Source organism: Ceratotherium simum, chromosome 15, assembly GCF_057802395.1.
Source record: "Ceratotherium simum simum isolate JZ-2026a chromosome 15, ASM5780239v1, whole genome shotgun sequence".
NCBI lineage: Eukaryota > Metazoa > Chordata > Mammalia > Perissodactyla > Rhinocerotidae > Ceratotherium > Ceratotherium simum.
The window spans coordinates 38,068,717-38,084,283 of NC_141914.1; the positions used below are offsets into that span (position 1 = coordinate 38,068,717).

At 35.7% G+C, this 15,567-nt stretch overlaps 1 protein-coding gene across 2 annotated transcripts in view; it reads right to left on the bottom strand.

The window, feature by feature from the left end:
* The window catches only part of VPS8 (VPS8 subunit of CORVET complex), a 244,235-nt gene that overhangs the window by 182,910 nt on the left and 45,758 nt on the right, over nt 1-15,567 (bottom strand). For both annotated transcript variants that reach the window (XM_014783113.2, XM_087439905.1), the window contains exons 15-20: nt 14,265-14,435; nt 6,810-6,884; nt 6,087-6,122; nt 5,113-5,203; nt 4,635-4,681; nt 3,558-3,647 (exon numbers count right to left, since the gene is read on the bottom strand). In XM_014783113.2, coding sequence (XP_014638599.1) covers nt 3,558-3,647; nt 4,635-4,681; nt 5,113-5,203; nt 6,087-6,122; nt 6,810-6,884; nt 14,265-14,435 — 510 coding nt within the window. The remainder of the gene's footprint in view (nt 1-3,557; nt 3,648-4,634; nt 4,682-5,112; nt 5,204-6,086; nt 6,123-6,809; nt 6,885-14,264; nt 14,436-15,567) is intronic.

The window sequence follows — 15,567 nt, forward strand, 5'->3', positions numbered from 1 at the left end:
AATTAATAATAAGCCACCAAAGAATACTCTTTGGGTAAGGATGTTTATCTAGCCGAACATCTATTTACTAATCTATTTCAGCCATGAGTAGAATGGAAAATTTAGACAAATGCTTTAATGAAATCAAGATGTTATAATAACAGGCATTCCATGAATATACTGTTCTCATATTCCTTTTAAAAAGGCAATTTATGAGTTTAACATGATCATTTTTAGGTGAACTTATGGAAAATGTTCACAAACCACATTGGGGTTATCAGCAGAGAATTTCCTAAGTCCACTCTTCTTTTAAAAAAAAAGCACTTTGAAAGTTAACCTATTTAATTATTTTATGATTAAATATTTAACATTAAACACTTAAAATGGCAGATCTGTGGCCAACTGTACACGAATTTCACTCATCCTAATGGCCTGAATATGACCTTTTCCAGAAGAAAATAGTCCTCCTGAGTGAAATAAATTTTGTCTCCTCTGCTTAGGCATTCATGCTTAATCGAGTGTGCATTATTCAAAAATTGATCCAAAGTTACTTACAAATTATTAATGATGACTCGGACTGTTCAAACAGTATCCTGGGTTATAATTCCACTTGGTCTTGAGATTGAAACAATCATAATGTAACTACATGTCACATACGCTGGGGTTCAGCTTTTTTATTAAATATATTCATCTGGACTTTTCCACTTTAAAGATCATTCTCTGTGGTCATGAAAATGGAAGCAAAATAAGAAGTGTTGCTCTATAGTAGAGTGTAGCAGTCCAGATGTGGACCTGAAGCCCAACTGTCTGGGTTCTAATTCCAGCTCTATCAGTTACTAGCTACATAACCTGAAACAGGTTATTTAACCTCTTTCTGCCTCAGTCTCATTTATAAATGTGAATAATATGAGCACCTGCCTTATAAAGATATGATAAAAATTAAATGAGTTAATATATGTAAAGGGTTTGTAACAGTGTCTGCCACAGAGTAAGCATTAAACAGTTCAGATGTTTGCTGTAATTATCATTCTTGATCACCTATTAACATCACCCCTTCTCATCCATCCTTTCTTTACACTTGCTCTGAAAATAATAGAACAGTACAATGGTTAGTTAAGAGCTGGGCTCTGAAGTCAGAAAGACCTGGATCTGAGTCCTGGCCCCACCACTCACCAACATTACCTTGGAAGTCACTTAACCTCCCTCAGCCTAAATTTCTTCATATGTAAAATGGGGATTAAAACACTATAGACTTCATGGGGTTGTTGTGAGAATTAAATAAAAATTAATATTATACTCTTTACTTGGTACTTGGCATGTAGTATACATTCAGTGAATCTTTGTCAAAATCCCTTTCGTGTACCCCTCAGTATTTTCGTAGGCACAATCTGAACTGCAGTATTCTCCTTTCTGACAGTCATGATGCTTTCAGCATATATCTTTGGTTATCTGCCTCTCTCCATCTTTTGAAGCTGTTCTGTGCTTTGTAGACAGATACTTTTCTCAACATTCCTCCCTGTTTCCTTTGTCTTTGAATTGTTTGTGGTTATTATGTCAAAATTTAAGAATTTCCTGTTCTTTGTGAACCCATTAGTTTTTTGGAGCCTATAACCAGGAGATTGTGACCATATTTTTCTTCTGAAATATTTGATTTCTAAAACACAGGATTTCTGCTGAGTATATTTTTCATCATTACTACAACCTTTACAACAAGTGATAATTTTTCTCTCAACAGTATATCTCCAATCATTGGTAAAAAGCAAATCCAGAATAATGGTTCCCACCACTGTTTCCTTTACCTTCTATGAGACTAAATCTTAATAAATAAAAAATTTTATCAGGTACTCTTTTAGCAGAATGAAACTTCCAACAGAGATCTAGATGAGTAAGAACACATGACTGCTACAGTTTTTTCTCTGTAAATTTTATAATCTGTACTAGAAACCATCACCCACAGTCCAACATGCTGAGATTCTTTCACAGCTCTCATCAGAACATCGCTTTTGTTCCTTTCTTCTCTTACAGCTCTCCACCACGTTCTTCCCCACATGGTGGTTTCCATATTGCACATACACACACTCCTCATCAGCCCCTCCTACTTCCCTATTAGATGTGTCTTTTCAACAAAGTATACCTTCCAATGGCCAGAATTCTTTCATGAATACCATCCATGAATACCATGAATACCATTACCCACCAAGAGGTAATAGCTATCCTCTTGTTAAAATATTGTTTTGTTTTCTATATATACTGCATTGGTGTGCAAAATTATTTATATATAAGGTATTGTTCCCACACAGTTTTGCTCCCAAATGCTTTTTTTCTGCCATATGTTTTCCTCCTAAGTTATCTATTTGTATAATTTATCTGGGCTTATTTCTCTTCTTTATTGATAAATTTAATGAGCCTCCAACCAAACAGTAACAAAAGTTATTCCACCAGAAGCCCACTTTCGTGACATTACAGAGTACAGTTCAGGAAAGCAAATACTCCAAATGTTAATAGTCTCCAAATGTTAACTGCTGTATCTATCCTTATCTTCCAAAGTCATGAGCATCAAATGGAGATATGACAAGACATGAGCTGGGCCTGCTCTTCAGAATCGCAAAACCCCTAGATTTCTTCTAAATATTTCCACTAATGTACACAAGTTATTCTGACTAGGCTGCAAACTTAAAGATAGCAAGGACCATGTACATTTTACTCATTATTGCCCAGTGCCTAGTACATACTCGACCAGAGACTGCATACTTTGGTCCATGGGCCAAATGCTGCCCACAGCCTTTTTCTGAATGGCTCAGAGCTAAAGATGGTTTTTACACTTTTTAAGGGTTAAAAAAAAAAAGAAGAATATGTGACAGAGATCATACGTGCCCCACAAAGCCTAAATTTTCCCACCTAGCTCTGCTTAGAAAATGTTTGCTGACCCCTGTTTTAGATCCTCAAATATTTGTTAAAAGAGGAGGCGGGGGAGGGGAGGGAGCTCTAGGAATGGGGAAGGAGAAACAGAGATATGCAACAAATATACCTGGAGATCACTGAAAACAGTAAAACTCGCATGATAAATACTGTTCAGGTCTTTACATTGTTCCTTCACTTCCATTTTCACTGAGTTCCAAGAGAAACTCAAGGTTTTTCATTAGCATATTTTGGAAATCGTACTTTTCTGTAACCGATCCATTCTTGAGTCACAGGTGCTCCTAGGAGAACTAAATTTACACTTTGATAGTACACCTCTTCTCCAACTAGCCTAGTTATCGTAAATGTCAGTCACCAGCAGGTGTCAGTCACCGTGAGGTGTCAGTTCACAGCTCTATACCCTCACACGTATATCCTCTCCTTCCACACAGCATTAACTGGCTAAGAACTAACACTCCACAATAATCTACTCATCTGTTCCCATGTTCCCAACACTTCAAAATTTCATCATTTAGAAAGCTCCACAAGCCCTGAAATAAAGCTTTGAATACAAAAAAATGTTTAATCAAAACATGCAAGTCCCGTTCTCAAGTTATATAAACGAGCAGTATTAGACCTATTCATGGCAACGTCTATCAGAAGCGCAGGCAAAGGTGTACCTGAAAATGCTGCTCCATCACTTGGATCTTTCCCTGATCTGGGCACTTTTTCAGAGCTCGATCTGCATAATGGAACAGGATTTCTACCATCTGTAAGGAAAGGAGCCTTGTACAGAAATTAAAATATATTTCTAAAGTTTTTCACTATTTAATATATGTGGCCCTCCTAAATAACACAGAGCCAGGCTTTGTTATTACATTAAAAATATAAAGATATAATAAAAAATGTTAGTGGTTTTATTTCCCAATTTTTTTTAACCCCAGCCTAATTTCTTTCAGCCTCAGAGCTAGTACTAATTTGCTAATCTTTCCTAATAATTTTCTCCAGTTGCTAGACTTCAGTAGTATCTATATTGCTCAGGAAATGAAAAATTGAGGTTTAGCTCTTCAGTAATCCTCTGCTGTAGGTCTTTCCCTAAAGAACACAGATAGCTAATTCTTTTTAGCACATACTGAGAAAATCATTCATGAGTCTAAGGAGTAACCAATTTCTACTAATGTTTTCTAAATGTTTATAGTAATTTGGAATAATTTTTACCAATGCATTTACACAATATAAGGGGGAGGAATGACTATAGAAATGAATTCAACCAAGTCTAGGAAAATACAGCTAACAGTAAATATTAGCATTAATCATACTAATGCTAATAATGACAATAATAATCTTAAAATATTAACAGTTACCTCAGGCGATACAAAAACTTATTCATATAGTATTTCTCATAATTACTAATCAGTTTATAAAAACTAACAAATGTCAACTTTCTATGGGCTATAATTAGGTTCAGAAATAATTCAGATCCCTGAGTTTTCCTCCTTTTTCTTGCTGCTGTCTTTGAGCTATTTTACTACTTTATCATCTTCATAAAAGAGTGAGTGAGCAAGAGAAAAAGAAATGGTGATAAGAAAGAATTTAAAAAGCTTTCAAGATGACAACAGGAAATTATAATCCCACTTGTTTTTTGATACACTGTCTCCTTGATTGTAGCCACTTACCTAATCATGCCCAAAGATATTAGCAAATATCAAAAGCAAACCTGTACTGTATCCTAGTAAAGACCTTACTAAAATACTCACTCGATCTGCAACAACAGCCTTTCGCTTACTGGCATCCCCTGATAATCCTGCAGAGAAGCATAATCCAGCACAAAACCAAAGTTAGACCACATCTTCAAGAGTGAAACTGTTCTGGTCTTCTATTCATAACCTGTGCTCACAATAGACATAATTTCAACAATCTTTAGGTATCAAAATGTTGGATAATATGCCATAATAGGAACACCTCACATGTATTGGACCAGATAGCATTTACTTCCCTTTTGTTCTAACAGTAAATTTTCCTTATGAAAAAAAAGAATCAAAACAGTAACACTTAAAATTCTGTATCTTGTATTTGTCATTAACCTTTTTCACTGCAAGTCTGTAAGCTTTGACAACATCTTGTTTATAAAATACTTGAACACTCAGCTAAAAGTGTTCTGTGAGTGATTAGTATTATTCATTCTCTCTACTCCAGAAAAACAATGTCTACTACACTGGTAATGTGTTAACTTACCCACTACTGCTTTTGCTTTTCCTTCATGGAAAGACCACGCGAGAGCCAAGGCTTCTGTAAGACAATCTTGCTTCAGGAGATGATCCACTCTCTAAAATGTATAAATGAGAGAAGACAGACCCCTCTGTCTGACCAATTTGACAGTCAGAAGTCCTATCCTACCTAACATCTTTCCAGAAGTTGCTGCTTAGCAGCTAAAATTATTCCAATGACCATGTGAATATTTTGTTTCCAAGAAAAATAATTTCCTAAAGCACTGGATACTACCGTGACTGTAGAGGCAACCACGAAGCCTAAATATGAAAAGAAGAAACAGCTGGAATATCACTGTAGCAGAAACGGCTAGCTGCTTATCACAACATCCATTCACTCCCTCCTCCTTAGTAACAAATCCCAAGTTTATTTGCGACAGCAATATACAAGCTCAAGGATATTTCTAAGACTCCCTTGTAGCCACTTGCGGCCATGTGACTAAGTTCTGACCAATGGTAAGTAAGTGGAAATTTTGTTTGGTATTTCTGAAACGTCACTTTAAAGGCATGGGCCAGCCCTTCTCTCCTCTTCCCTCCCTCCTGGAATGTGGACTTAACAGCTGGAGCTCCAGCAGCCATACTGGAACATAAAATGACCTTGAGACTAGAATCAGACACAAGGATGGTGGAACAGGATAGTATACTAAAGACCGTAGAACTGCCATATTAGTCACGGACTGCCTACCTCCAGATTGCTTTTACATGAAAGAGAAATCTTGTTTAAACCACTGTTATTTTGAATTTTCTGATATATGTAGCTAAACTTAATCCTAATTTATATAGTTTCATGAAATCAAGTACTGAATAGTTACAATGGTTTTTATGTACACTTCTGCAATTAAAAAGCACAAATCCAAATAATCTTTTTCTGCAAAGTCAGAACAGAAATTTAAGATGCTATCAATTCAATAGCTCTAATACATAAAATTACTTTGAACTTACCTCTCTCCAGCTCCTCAGCATCATCACATAAACGGACTGGAAAATAAAGAGAAGAAAATTAAGATTTTACATCTCTTTAACTAAAAACATTACATACTACAGTTAGAAGCATTTACTAAAGGGTCTTCAAGGGCCCACATTAAAGAGTAAATCAAACAAATATTTCAAGGTCAATAAGTCTACAGTCCAAGAAGGAGTTAATTCCATGGACAAGGAACAAGAAATGCCCAATCTCCCCATACTGACTTGGTAATATTTTGAATTTTAATACTGAAGAAGTATTTTTCCATGTTAAGTTAGAAAAAAAAGCACAGGAACAAACTGATATACAAAAAGTTCCTATTCCAGTGATTCTATTCTCAGTCAAATGCCTCAATGCATTTTGATATATCCTAAGCTGATCTAAGCTAAAGGACATCCTAATGACAAATATACATGATTAGGTATCCTCCTGGTCCTGAATGTGAAGTAAGATTATGAAAATATATCCCTGAATCAAGAAAATAAGCATTCTATTTATTAGAACCTAAACGAAAGTAAAAATATGTCTAAAAGTAGAGAAAATAAATAAATTAGCTAAAAATCACAACTATCTAACCCCTATAAGTTTTAGATTACTGCTGATCACACTTTGTCAAGCACTGCTCTCTTTACCAGCGAACTCCTTCGGCCCCAACTATCCTGACACAAACAAATGCCAAGTCACAGAGTGGAAGAGCTTACTTTTGTCCCCAAATAAAAGATCTGACCACCGTAGCTACTGATGGATTGATAACAAGCCTTCTCTCCAACCAAAGCCTATAAAAAATAAACAAAAAAAGGTAAAAATTACATGCGTTAGAAGTCTCATTAAGTTTTAAAGAATGTCAATGACAGAGACAACATTTTAGGTCAACATGGTTTCATCCCATCATCCCATAAGTGAGTGGAGAAACTGTCAATCAAGTGCCATCTGTCACTGGAAGTGGCAGAGAACACAAAGTGTAAAAAGTAATTCTCTGCTTACAGATGGTCTTTTGATTTTTCAGAACAATGTGGAAGAGGGAGGCACACGCCAACTTCTAAATCTGAAGGAAAACTGTTGCAACTTGCCCATTATTGGATGAGAGGTAGTCACTGCTTCTGGCAAACAATAGGGCTGATTGAAAATGGTACCTCCAAGTTCTTTGAAATAAATATCAACATAAAACACAAAAGGAAAACAGGAAGACAAAGCAGCATAGTATATGGGAGTCAGCAAAATAGAAACAAAAGCTACTGTCTGATAAACCTGGGCTGCAAATTATGGCTCTGTCACTTACTGAGCATGATCTGACACAAGTTTCAAACTTCTGACACTGAGTTTTCTCATCTTTGAACCACGCGCAGTTCCTGTGAGGCTTAAATGCATTAATATTTATAAACCTCCCCACATATATAAGTGGTCAATAACTGATAGCTATGATAATTTTTCTTAACTTTTCATTATGGAAATTCAAAAATATATACAAAGGTAGAGAGAATAAAATAATGAACCCATGCATCCATTAACCAGCTTCATCAATTACCAACTCATCACCAATCTTGTCTCATCTACATTTCCACCCACTCCCCTGTAACACAGTACAATTTTGAAGTGACTCTCACATTTTGAATATTTCATTTATAAAAATTCAGTTTGTGAATAAATGAGTCCTTTTTAATATAACCACAATTTCATTAGCATACTTTTAAAAATTGACAATCATTTCTCAATACCACATATCCAATCAGTGTTTGGATTTCAAATCGTCTCATAAATGTCAAAGGCTGTTGAGGTTTCTGTTGTTTGTTTTTTGTTTTTTTTTTTCTACATTTCCTTTGTCTGAATCAAGATTCAAACAAGAGCCACATACGGGAGCTGGCCAATACGTCTCGTAAGTTCCTTTTAATATATAGGTTTTACCTCTGTCTCTTAGTCCTTTTTTTTCTTTTATTTATTGAAGAAGCTAACACTTATTCCATAGAGTTTCCTACTATCTGGATTTTGCTAATTGCATCCCCATGGAATTTTTTAACATGCTCCTCTATCTTCTATATTTTCTCTAGAGGAGGTTTGATCAGATCAGGGGTTTTGGTTTTGGTTTGCTTTTTTGGCAGTACCACTTTCAGTATGACGTTAGCTGTAGAATTTTTGTAGAAGTCCTTGATTACCAGGCTGAAGAAGTTCCCTTCTATTTCTAGCTTGCGAAGAGTTTCGTCAGGAATGGATAGTGAATTTCGTCAAATGCTTTTTCTATGTCTTTCAAGATGATATTATGGTTTTTCTTACAATCAACTAGTATGGTGAATTACATTGGTTTTTTAACATTAAACCAGCCTTGCGTGCCTTGGATAAACACCCTTTGATCATGATTACTCTTTTTATACATTGCTGGTTTCTAGTTGCTAATATTTTAAGTATTTTTGCTTCTATGCTTATAAAGGCATTGGTCTGTAGTGTTCTGTATTGCAATATCTTTGTCTGTTTTTATTATTAGAGTTAAGGTGGTCTCATAAAGAGAGTTATATGCTCCCTTTTCCTCTATTTTTAAAGAGATTTTTATGTAGAATTGGTTTTATTTTTTTCCTTAAATATGAGAGACTTCACTAGTGAAGCTATCTGGGCCTGGAGTTTCTTTGCAGGAAATCAATTAATTTCTTTAATTGATGTACAGCCACTTAGATTTTCCATTTCTTCTTGACTCAGCTTTGGTAATTTGTGTCTTCCAAAGAATTTTTCCATTTCATCTAAAGTTGTTGATTTGTTGGTATAAAGTTATTCATATTATCTTTTTAATATCTATAGACTCTAGAGTGATGTCAACTCTCTCATTCCTGCTATCAGTAATTGTCTTCTCCCTTTTTTCTTGATTAGTCTCACTAGAGGTTTACCAATTTTATTTATCTTTTAAAGAACCAGCTTTGGTTTCTTTTGATTTCTTCTATTGTTTGTCCATTTTCTATTTAATTCATTTGTGTTATTATTTCTTCCTTCAATCTACTTTATTTTGCTCTTCCTTTTCTATTTCCTTAATTAATATAGAAACTTAGGTCATTGATTTGAGACCTTTCTTCTTTTCTAATATAAATATTTAATGCTATAAATTACCCTCAAAAAACTGATTTAATTGTAGACCACAGATTTTGATATGTTGTATTTTTATTTTCATTTAGTTCAAAATATATTCTAATTTCCTTTGAGATTTCTTTAACTTGTGAATTATTTACAAAAATGTTATTTATTTCCAAATATTTAGGTTTTCTCCAAGTTTACCCTGATGATTCCTTCAACAATTTGTTGAGGTTTGTTTTATTGCCTAGCATACAATCTATATCAGTGGGTGCTCCACATGCACTTGAAAAAAGTTTGTACTCTGCTTTTTTTGGGTGGAATATTCTATAAATGTCAGTTAGCTAAAGTTAGTCAATAGTGTTTTCTTAAGTCTTAATGGTTTTCTGTCCACTAATGCTTTTAATCACTGACAGAGAAGTTTAGAAACTTCCAAACTATAATTGTGGATTTGTCTGCTTCTCCTTTTAGTTTTTTCAGTTTTTGCTTCATATATTTTGAAGGTCTGTTTTGGGGTGCTTCAAACTTTAAGATGGCTATATCTTCTTGATGAATTGACCCCCTTTTTATCAATTTGAAATTTCTCTTTATCTCTGACAATATTCCCTACTCTGAAATCTACTTAGTTCATATTAATATAGCCATTCTAATGATCAGTGTTTGCATGGTATACCTTTTCCCATCTTCTTACTTTTAATTTATCTATGTCTTTGTGTTTAATGCGAGTTTTTTGTAGACAGCATCTAGCTGGTTCTTGCTTTTTTTTTAATCCACTCTGACAACCTCTGCCTTTTAACTGAAATGTTTAGACTATTTCCATTTCCTGTAAGTATTGATATGGCTGGGTTTAGATTTATCATCTTGCTGTTTTCTACTTGCACTATTCCTTCTTTTTTATGCTTCATTGAATTTATTATTTTTTAACACTTAATTTTGTCACTATTATTGACTTATCAGTTACACTTCTTTTTCAGTGACTGCTCTAGTGTTTACAACACACAAGTTTAATTTATTTCAGCCTACATTTAAATAACACTATACTATTTGGTGTATGGCCATGCACCACATGATGGCATTTCGGTCAATGATGGACCACATATATGACGGTGGTCCCGTTAAGATTAGTACCATATAGAGCTTAGGTGTGCAGTAGGCTATACCATCAAGGTTTGTGTAAGTACACAACAAGGAAATCAGCTAACGATGCATTTCTCAGAACATACGCACATCAAGTGACACATGACTATATCATGTAAGAACTTCACAATGATATACTTCCATACCCCAGTGCCTGCTTCTATGTACTATTTTTGTCATACAATTACTTCTACATACCATAAACATTACATTATTTTTGTGTTTATTTTGTTTTTCTTTTGTTTTTGTTTTTGTTTTTTTTTGTAAGGAAGATCAGCCCTGAGCTAACATCCATGCCAATCCTCCTCTTTTTGCGGAGGAAGACCGGCCCTGAGCTAACACCTATTGCCAATCCTTCTCCTTTTTTTTTTTTTCCCCTTTTTCTCCCCAAAGCCCTAGTAGACAGTTGTGTGTCATAGTTGCACATCTTTCTAGTTGCTCTATGTGGGACGCCGCCTCAGCATGGCCGGACAAGCAGTGCGCTGGTGCGTGCCCGGGATCCGAACCCGGGTCGCCAGTAGCAGAGCACATGCACTTAACTGCTAAACCACGGGGCTGGCCTCCATTATTTTTGTTTTAAACAGTCAATTGCTTTTTTTAAACAATGGTATTGAGGTACAATTTACTTACCATGAAATTCACTCATTAAGTGTACAATTCAATAATTTTTAGTAAATTTACAGTTGTTCAACCATCACCAAAATCCAGTTTTAGAACACTTCCATTACTCCACAAAGATCCCTTTTACCCATTTTCAGTCAACCCCCATTCCCCCTCCCAGTCTCTTGTAACCACTAATCTATGTCTGTCTCTATAAACTTGCCTTCCCTGGACATTTCATATAAATAGAATCAAACAATATGTGGTCTTTCCATATGGTTTCTTTCTCTTACAGTATTTTTGAGGTTCATCCATGTTGTAGCATGTGACAGCAGATCATCCTTTTTATTGCAGAATAGTGTTTCATTACATGGCTATGCCACATTTTGTTTATCATTTACCCATTGGTGGACATTTGGATTGTTTCCACTTTTTGACTATTATGAATAATGCTGCTATAAACATTTGTGTACAAGTGTTTGTGTGAACATATGTTTTCATTTCTCCTGGGTAGATACCTAAGAGTAGAGTTGCTCAGTCATATGGAATCTCTATGTTTAATATTTTGAGGAACTGTTTTCCACAGTGGCTGTACCATTTCCCACCACCAATTTATGTGAGTTCCAGTTTTTCCACATCCTAACCAACACGTGTTATTGCGTATATAATCTTTTTGATTATAGCCATCCTAGTGGGCATAAAGTGGTATCTCATTGTGGTTTTGATTTGCATTTCCATAATGATTAATGATGTTGAGCATCTTGTCATATGCTTATTGGCCATTTGCATATCCTCTCTGGAGATTGCTGCAGATCGTTTCTGATGAGAAATCCGCTCTCATACTTATTGTTGTTCCTCTGCATTCGATGCGCCTTTTTTCTCTGGCTGCTTTAATATTTTTCTCTTTATGACTCATTTTGATCAATCTACATATGGTTTTCTTTATTTTAATTGTGCTTGGGTTCATTGAGCTTCTGGAATGTGTGTATTTATAGTTTAGGAAAGTTTCTGACCATTATTTCTTCCAATTTTTTTCTCTCCTCTCCTTCAGAGATCCCAACTACACATGTATTAGGCTACTTGATGCTCACAGGTCACTATTTTTTTTAATTATTTTTTTTCTCTGTGTTCCACTTTGGATAGACTCTATATCTTTGCTATAGACAGATCTGCTATATCCTCAGGTTGAATCATTTCTTTCCTGCAATGTCTACTCTTTGTTGTTAATCCCATCCAGTGTATTCTTCATCTCAAGCACTGCGGTTTCTATCTCTAGAAGTTAGATTTGCATCTTTTTAAATATCTTCCATGTCTCTACTTAACTTTTCAGATATATGGACTATATATAATAACTGTTATGTCCTTGTCTGCTAATTCTAATATCTGTTTCAGGTCTAAGCCAGTTTTGATTGATTTTTCTCCTCCCTATAAGTTGTGTTTTTCTTCTTCTTTGCATGCCTAGTAATCTCTGATTGGATGGCAGACATTGTGAATTTTACCTAGTTGGGTTCTGGAAATTTCTGTATTCCTATTAATATTCTTGTGCTTTGCTCTGGGAGGTAGTTAAGTTACTTGAAAACTTTCTGGTCTTGTTTTTAAGATTTGTGAGTGGGGCCAGAGCAGTGTTTACTCAAGTCCTAATTATTCCCCACTACTGAGGCAAGATGAGTACTCTACCCAATGCCCTGTGAATAAAGAAGTTTTCCATCTGGCTGGTGTAAACAAGCCAGTGTGAGCACTGGATATAGATCTTTCTAAACTTTTCAAATGTTTCTTTCTCTGGCCTTGGGTAGTTTCCTCATCTGCATCTGCTGATCAGTAGTCTGTTGAATACACAAGAAGGACTCCTTTCATAGTGCTCTCCTCTCCAGTGCTCTGTCCTGAAAACTCATCCCATCTTTGTCCTCCCGCAGTCTTAGCTCTGTCTCAACTCATGCGGTCCTCCAGGCTCCAACTGGGTTCCTCCTCCCTGAGCCACAGCCTGGAGACTCTCTCAAGGTTAGAAGCTGGGACCATCATAGGGCTCACGTCACTTGTTTCCCATTTTGTCAGGGACTGCTGTCCTTCATTACCTGATATCCAGTATCTTCAAAACTGTTGGTTCTTTTGTGTGTGTGTGTGATTTTTTTTTTCCCCAGACAGGAGAGTAAATCCAGTCCTCATTATTCCATCTTAGCCAAAACTGCAAGTTTAAAGTCTAACAACATTTTTTTGCATGTGTGAGGAAGACTGGCTCTGAGCTAACATCTGTTGCCAATCTTGCTCTATTTTGTACACGGGATGCCGCCTCAGCATGGCTTGATGAGCAGTGTGTACGTCTGTGCCCAGGATGCAAACTTGCAAACCCCAGGCCACTGAAGCAGAATGCGCAAACCCAACCACGATGTCACCGGGCCAGCCCCTAAAAGCATTTTTAATAACCACTCAGAAACAAGAAAATATATAAATGTGGGGAAGTAATTATTCTAACTTTAGTGAATTTTATTGTAGCACCATTTCTTATTCTGGATTTTCTTGGTTTCTAAATTCTAAGGCTGGAAGACCCTTTCATATATATTTTATGCCCTAAAGTTCTAATATCTCAGGGAGATTTCAGCAATGGCTACATATCATACAGTAGACACTTAACTAAATACGACATTATAATGTTTTTCAAGAAATTACCCAGGGAAGCCGCAGAATCGTCTAAATTTCCTGCTTAAAGATTATTGGTTTAGGAAACATGAGATCACAATTCAAAGTAATCTAACTGTAAACTATCTGTGTAAATTGCTAAAGGTGATTACTGTGGTTGCTTAAAATACAGTAAAATTAATACTAAGATCATAACTTTTGTGTCTTCCTTCTCTCCAGGCTCCTACATTTCATCTGTCTCCTATTCCTAAAGAATATTCTTTCTTTCTCTCAAAGTCATCTTTGCCTTTTAATGCCCACAGCCACCATATGTGTTATTTAAGTCCTTTACCAATCACCCAAATATTTCCAAAGCCTCACAGGCTACCTGTCTCTAGTCATTTATCCCTTAAATCTATCAGGTTTATTGCCACCATATTAAACTTTCTAAAATATTTTGTTTTTACAATTTCTTTCTCATAAATTTTCAATTTCATTTCATTATTTTAGCATAAAAGTTAAAACTCTTTAGTATTAAATTAGTGACATTTCTGGATAGAGGGTAACAGGAATTATTGTTTCAGTTCACATTCCTGAATACTAACAAACACACCAACATCAACTCCAACCTGGTGGTTTTTAAAGAAACATCTCAAGACACAGAGATAACTCCTCAGACTTGCTATTTCTAAAACAAAACAATGAAATACCAAGTTTATCATTATCCTTAGCAGACTAAGATCATGGGTTACCCTCACCAGTGCCTGGCTGACATTTCCTCCGGTGGCCAGTGATTTGAAATGGCTGCTATTGTAGACCAGCTGGACTTCTGAGATCTCCACTGTTTCCAGTTCCTCTTGAGTTTGCCGATCAATCACATGCAACTTCTCCACACTGTCCAAGAGCACAACCGTGCGTGAGTTTATCCACTGCGATTCAAGCACACAACAAAACACGGGTGAGGCCCATCCCATGGCACCATTCAGGACAAGAAGCAAGCTTGCCCACCCAGTTACGGCAGTTGAGGATCTTATCATTTAATAACTTGAAGACAACATAATCACGGCAAGAACTACTCAGCGACAGACCAGAGAACATTAGGTGTACAACACAGTATTGACTTTTGACAGTGCTAAAATGACACTTTCATATTGTAAAAGCAGGCTAAGAGCTTTAATAGATATATTATAGGATATATTGGCTTCTATAAAATTTTTTAAAAGGTATACTGGCAAATGACTTAAGCAAAGTGACAAACTAGTTTTTACGACATTAATAAAAGGGCAAATTAAATCTCATAAACATAAGTGGTCAAAGGATGATTGCTGGCATTTAAGTAACACATTTTAAGATTTTATTTATTTTATTTTTCCCCCCAAAGCCCCAGTGGATAGTTGTATGTCGTAGCTGCACATCCTTCTAGTTGCTGTATGCGGGACTCGGCCTCAGGATGAACGGAGAAGTGGTGCCTCGATGCGCACCCGGGATCCGAACCCGGGCCACCAGCATCGCAGCGCGCGCACTTAACCACCAAGCCACAGGGCCGGCCCTAAGTAACACATTTTAAAATAGAAACTATTTAAAATATATATTTCCTTCAAAACCACCCTAAAAATTATGGGAGAGTTCTTTGCTCTATTTCTCTGTATCTTCTGAATTTTCTTTAATAAGTACTACTGTAGTTTTAAAAGTAATAAGCAAATAATAATGTTAAAAACCTGCTGAAGGATGCCATTTTGAAAAATTTCTTGGGTTATGTATGAGATTTCTTATCTTCAAAATATTTTTTTTAAAAATCTCAATCTCTCCAAAGACATAAATGAAGTTTTAAAATCCACTCAGAATTCTAAACTAGCCAGAACAAAAATTCATGTTGGTTTATTTATATGACCCATCCCATGTTATGAGATGTTATTTGCATACCATATCAAAGACAACCAAGTTGAAAATGGATCAATTTTATTTTGACATATGCTGAAGATATACTTTATCAGCGTACAGGGGCTACTATAAGGGAAAGGTTTTGTTTTTTTGTTTTTTTTTCCAAAAAAAAATTCTCTC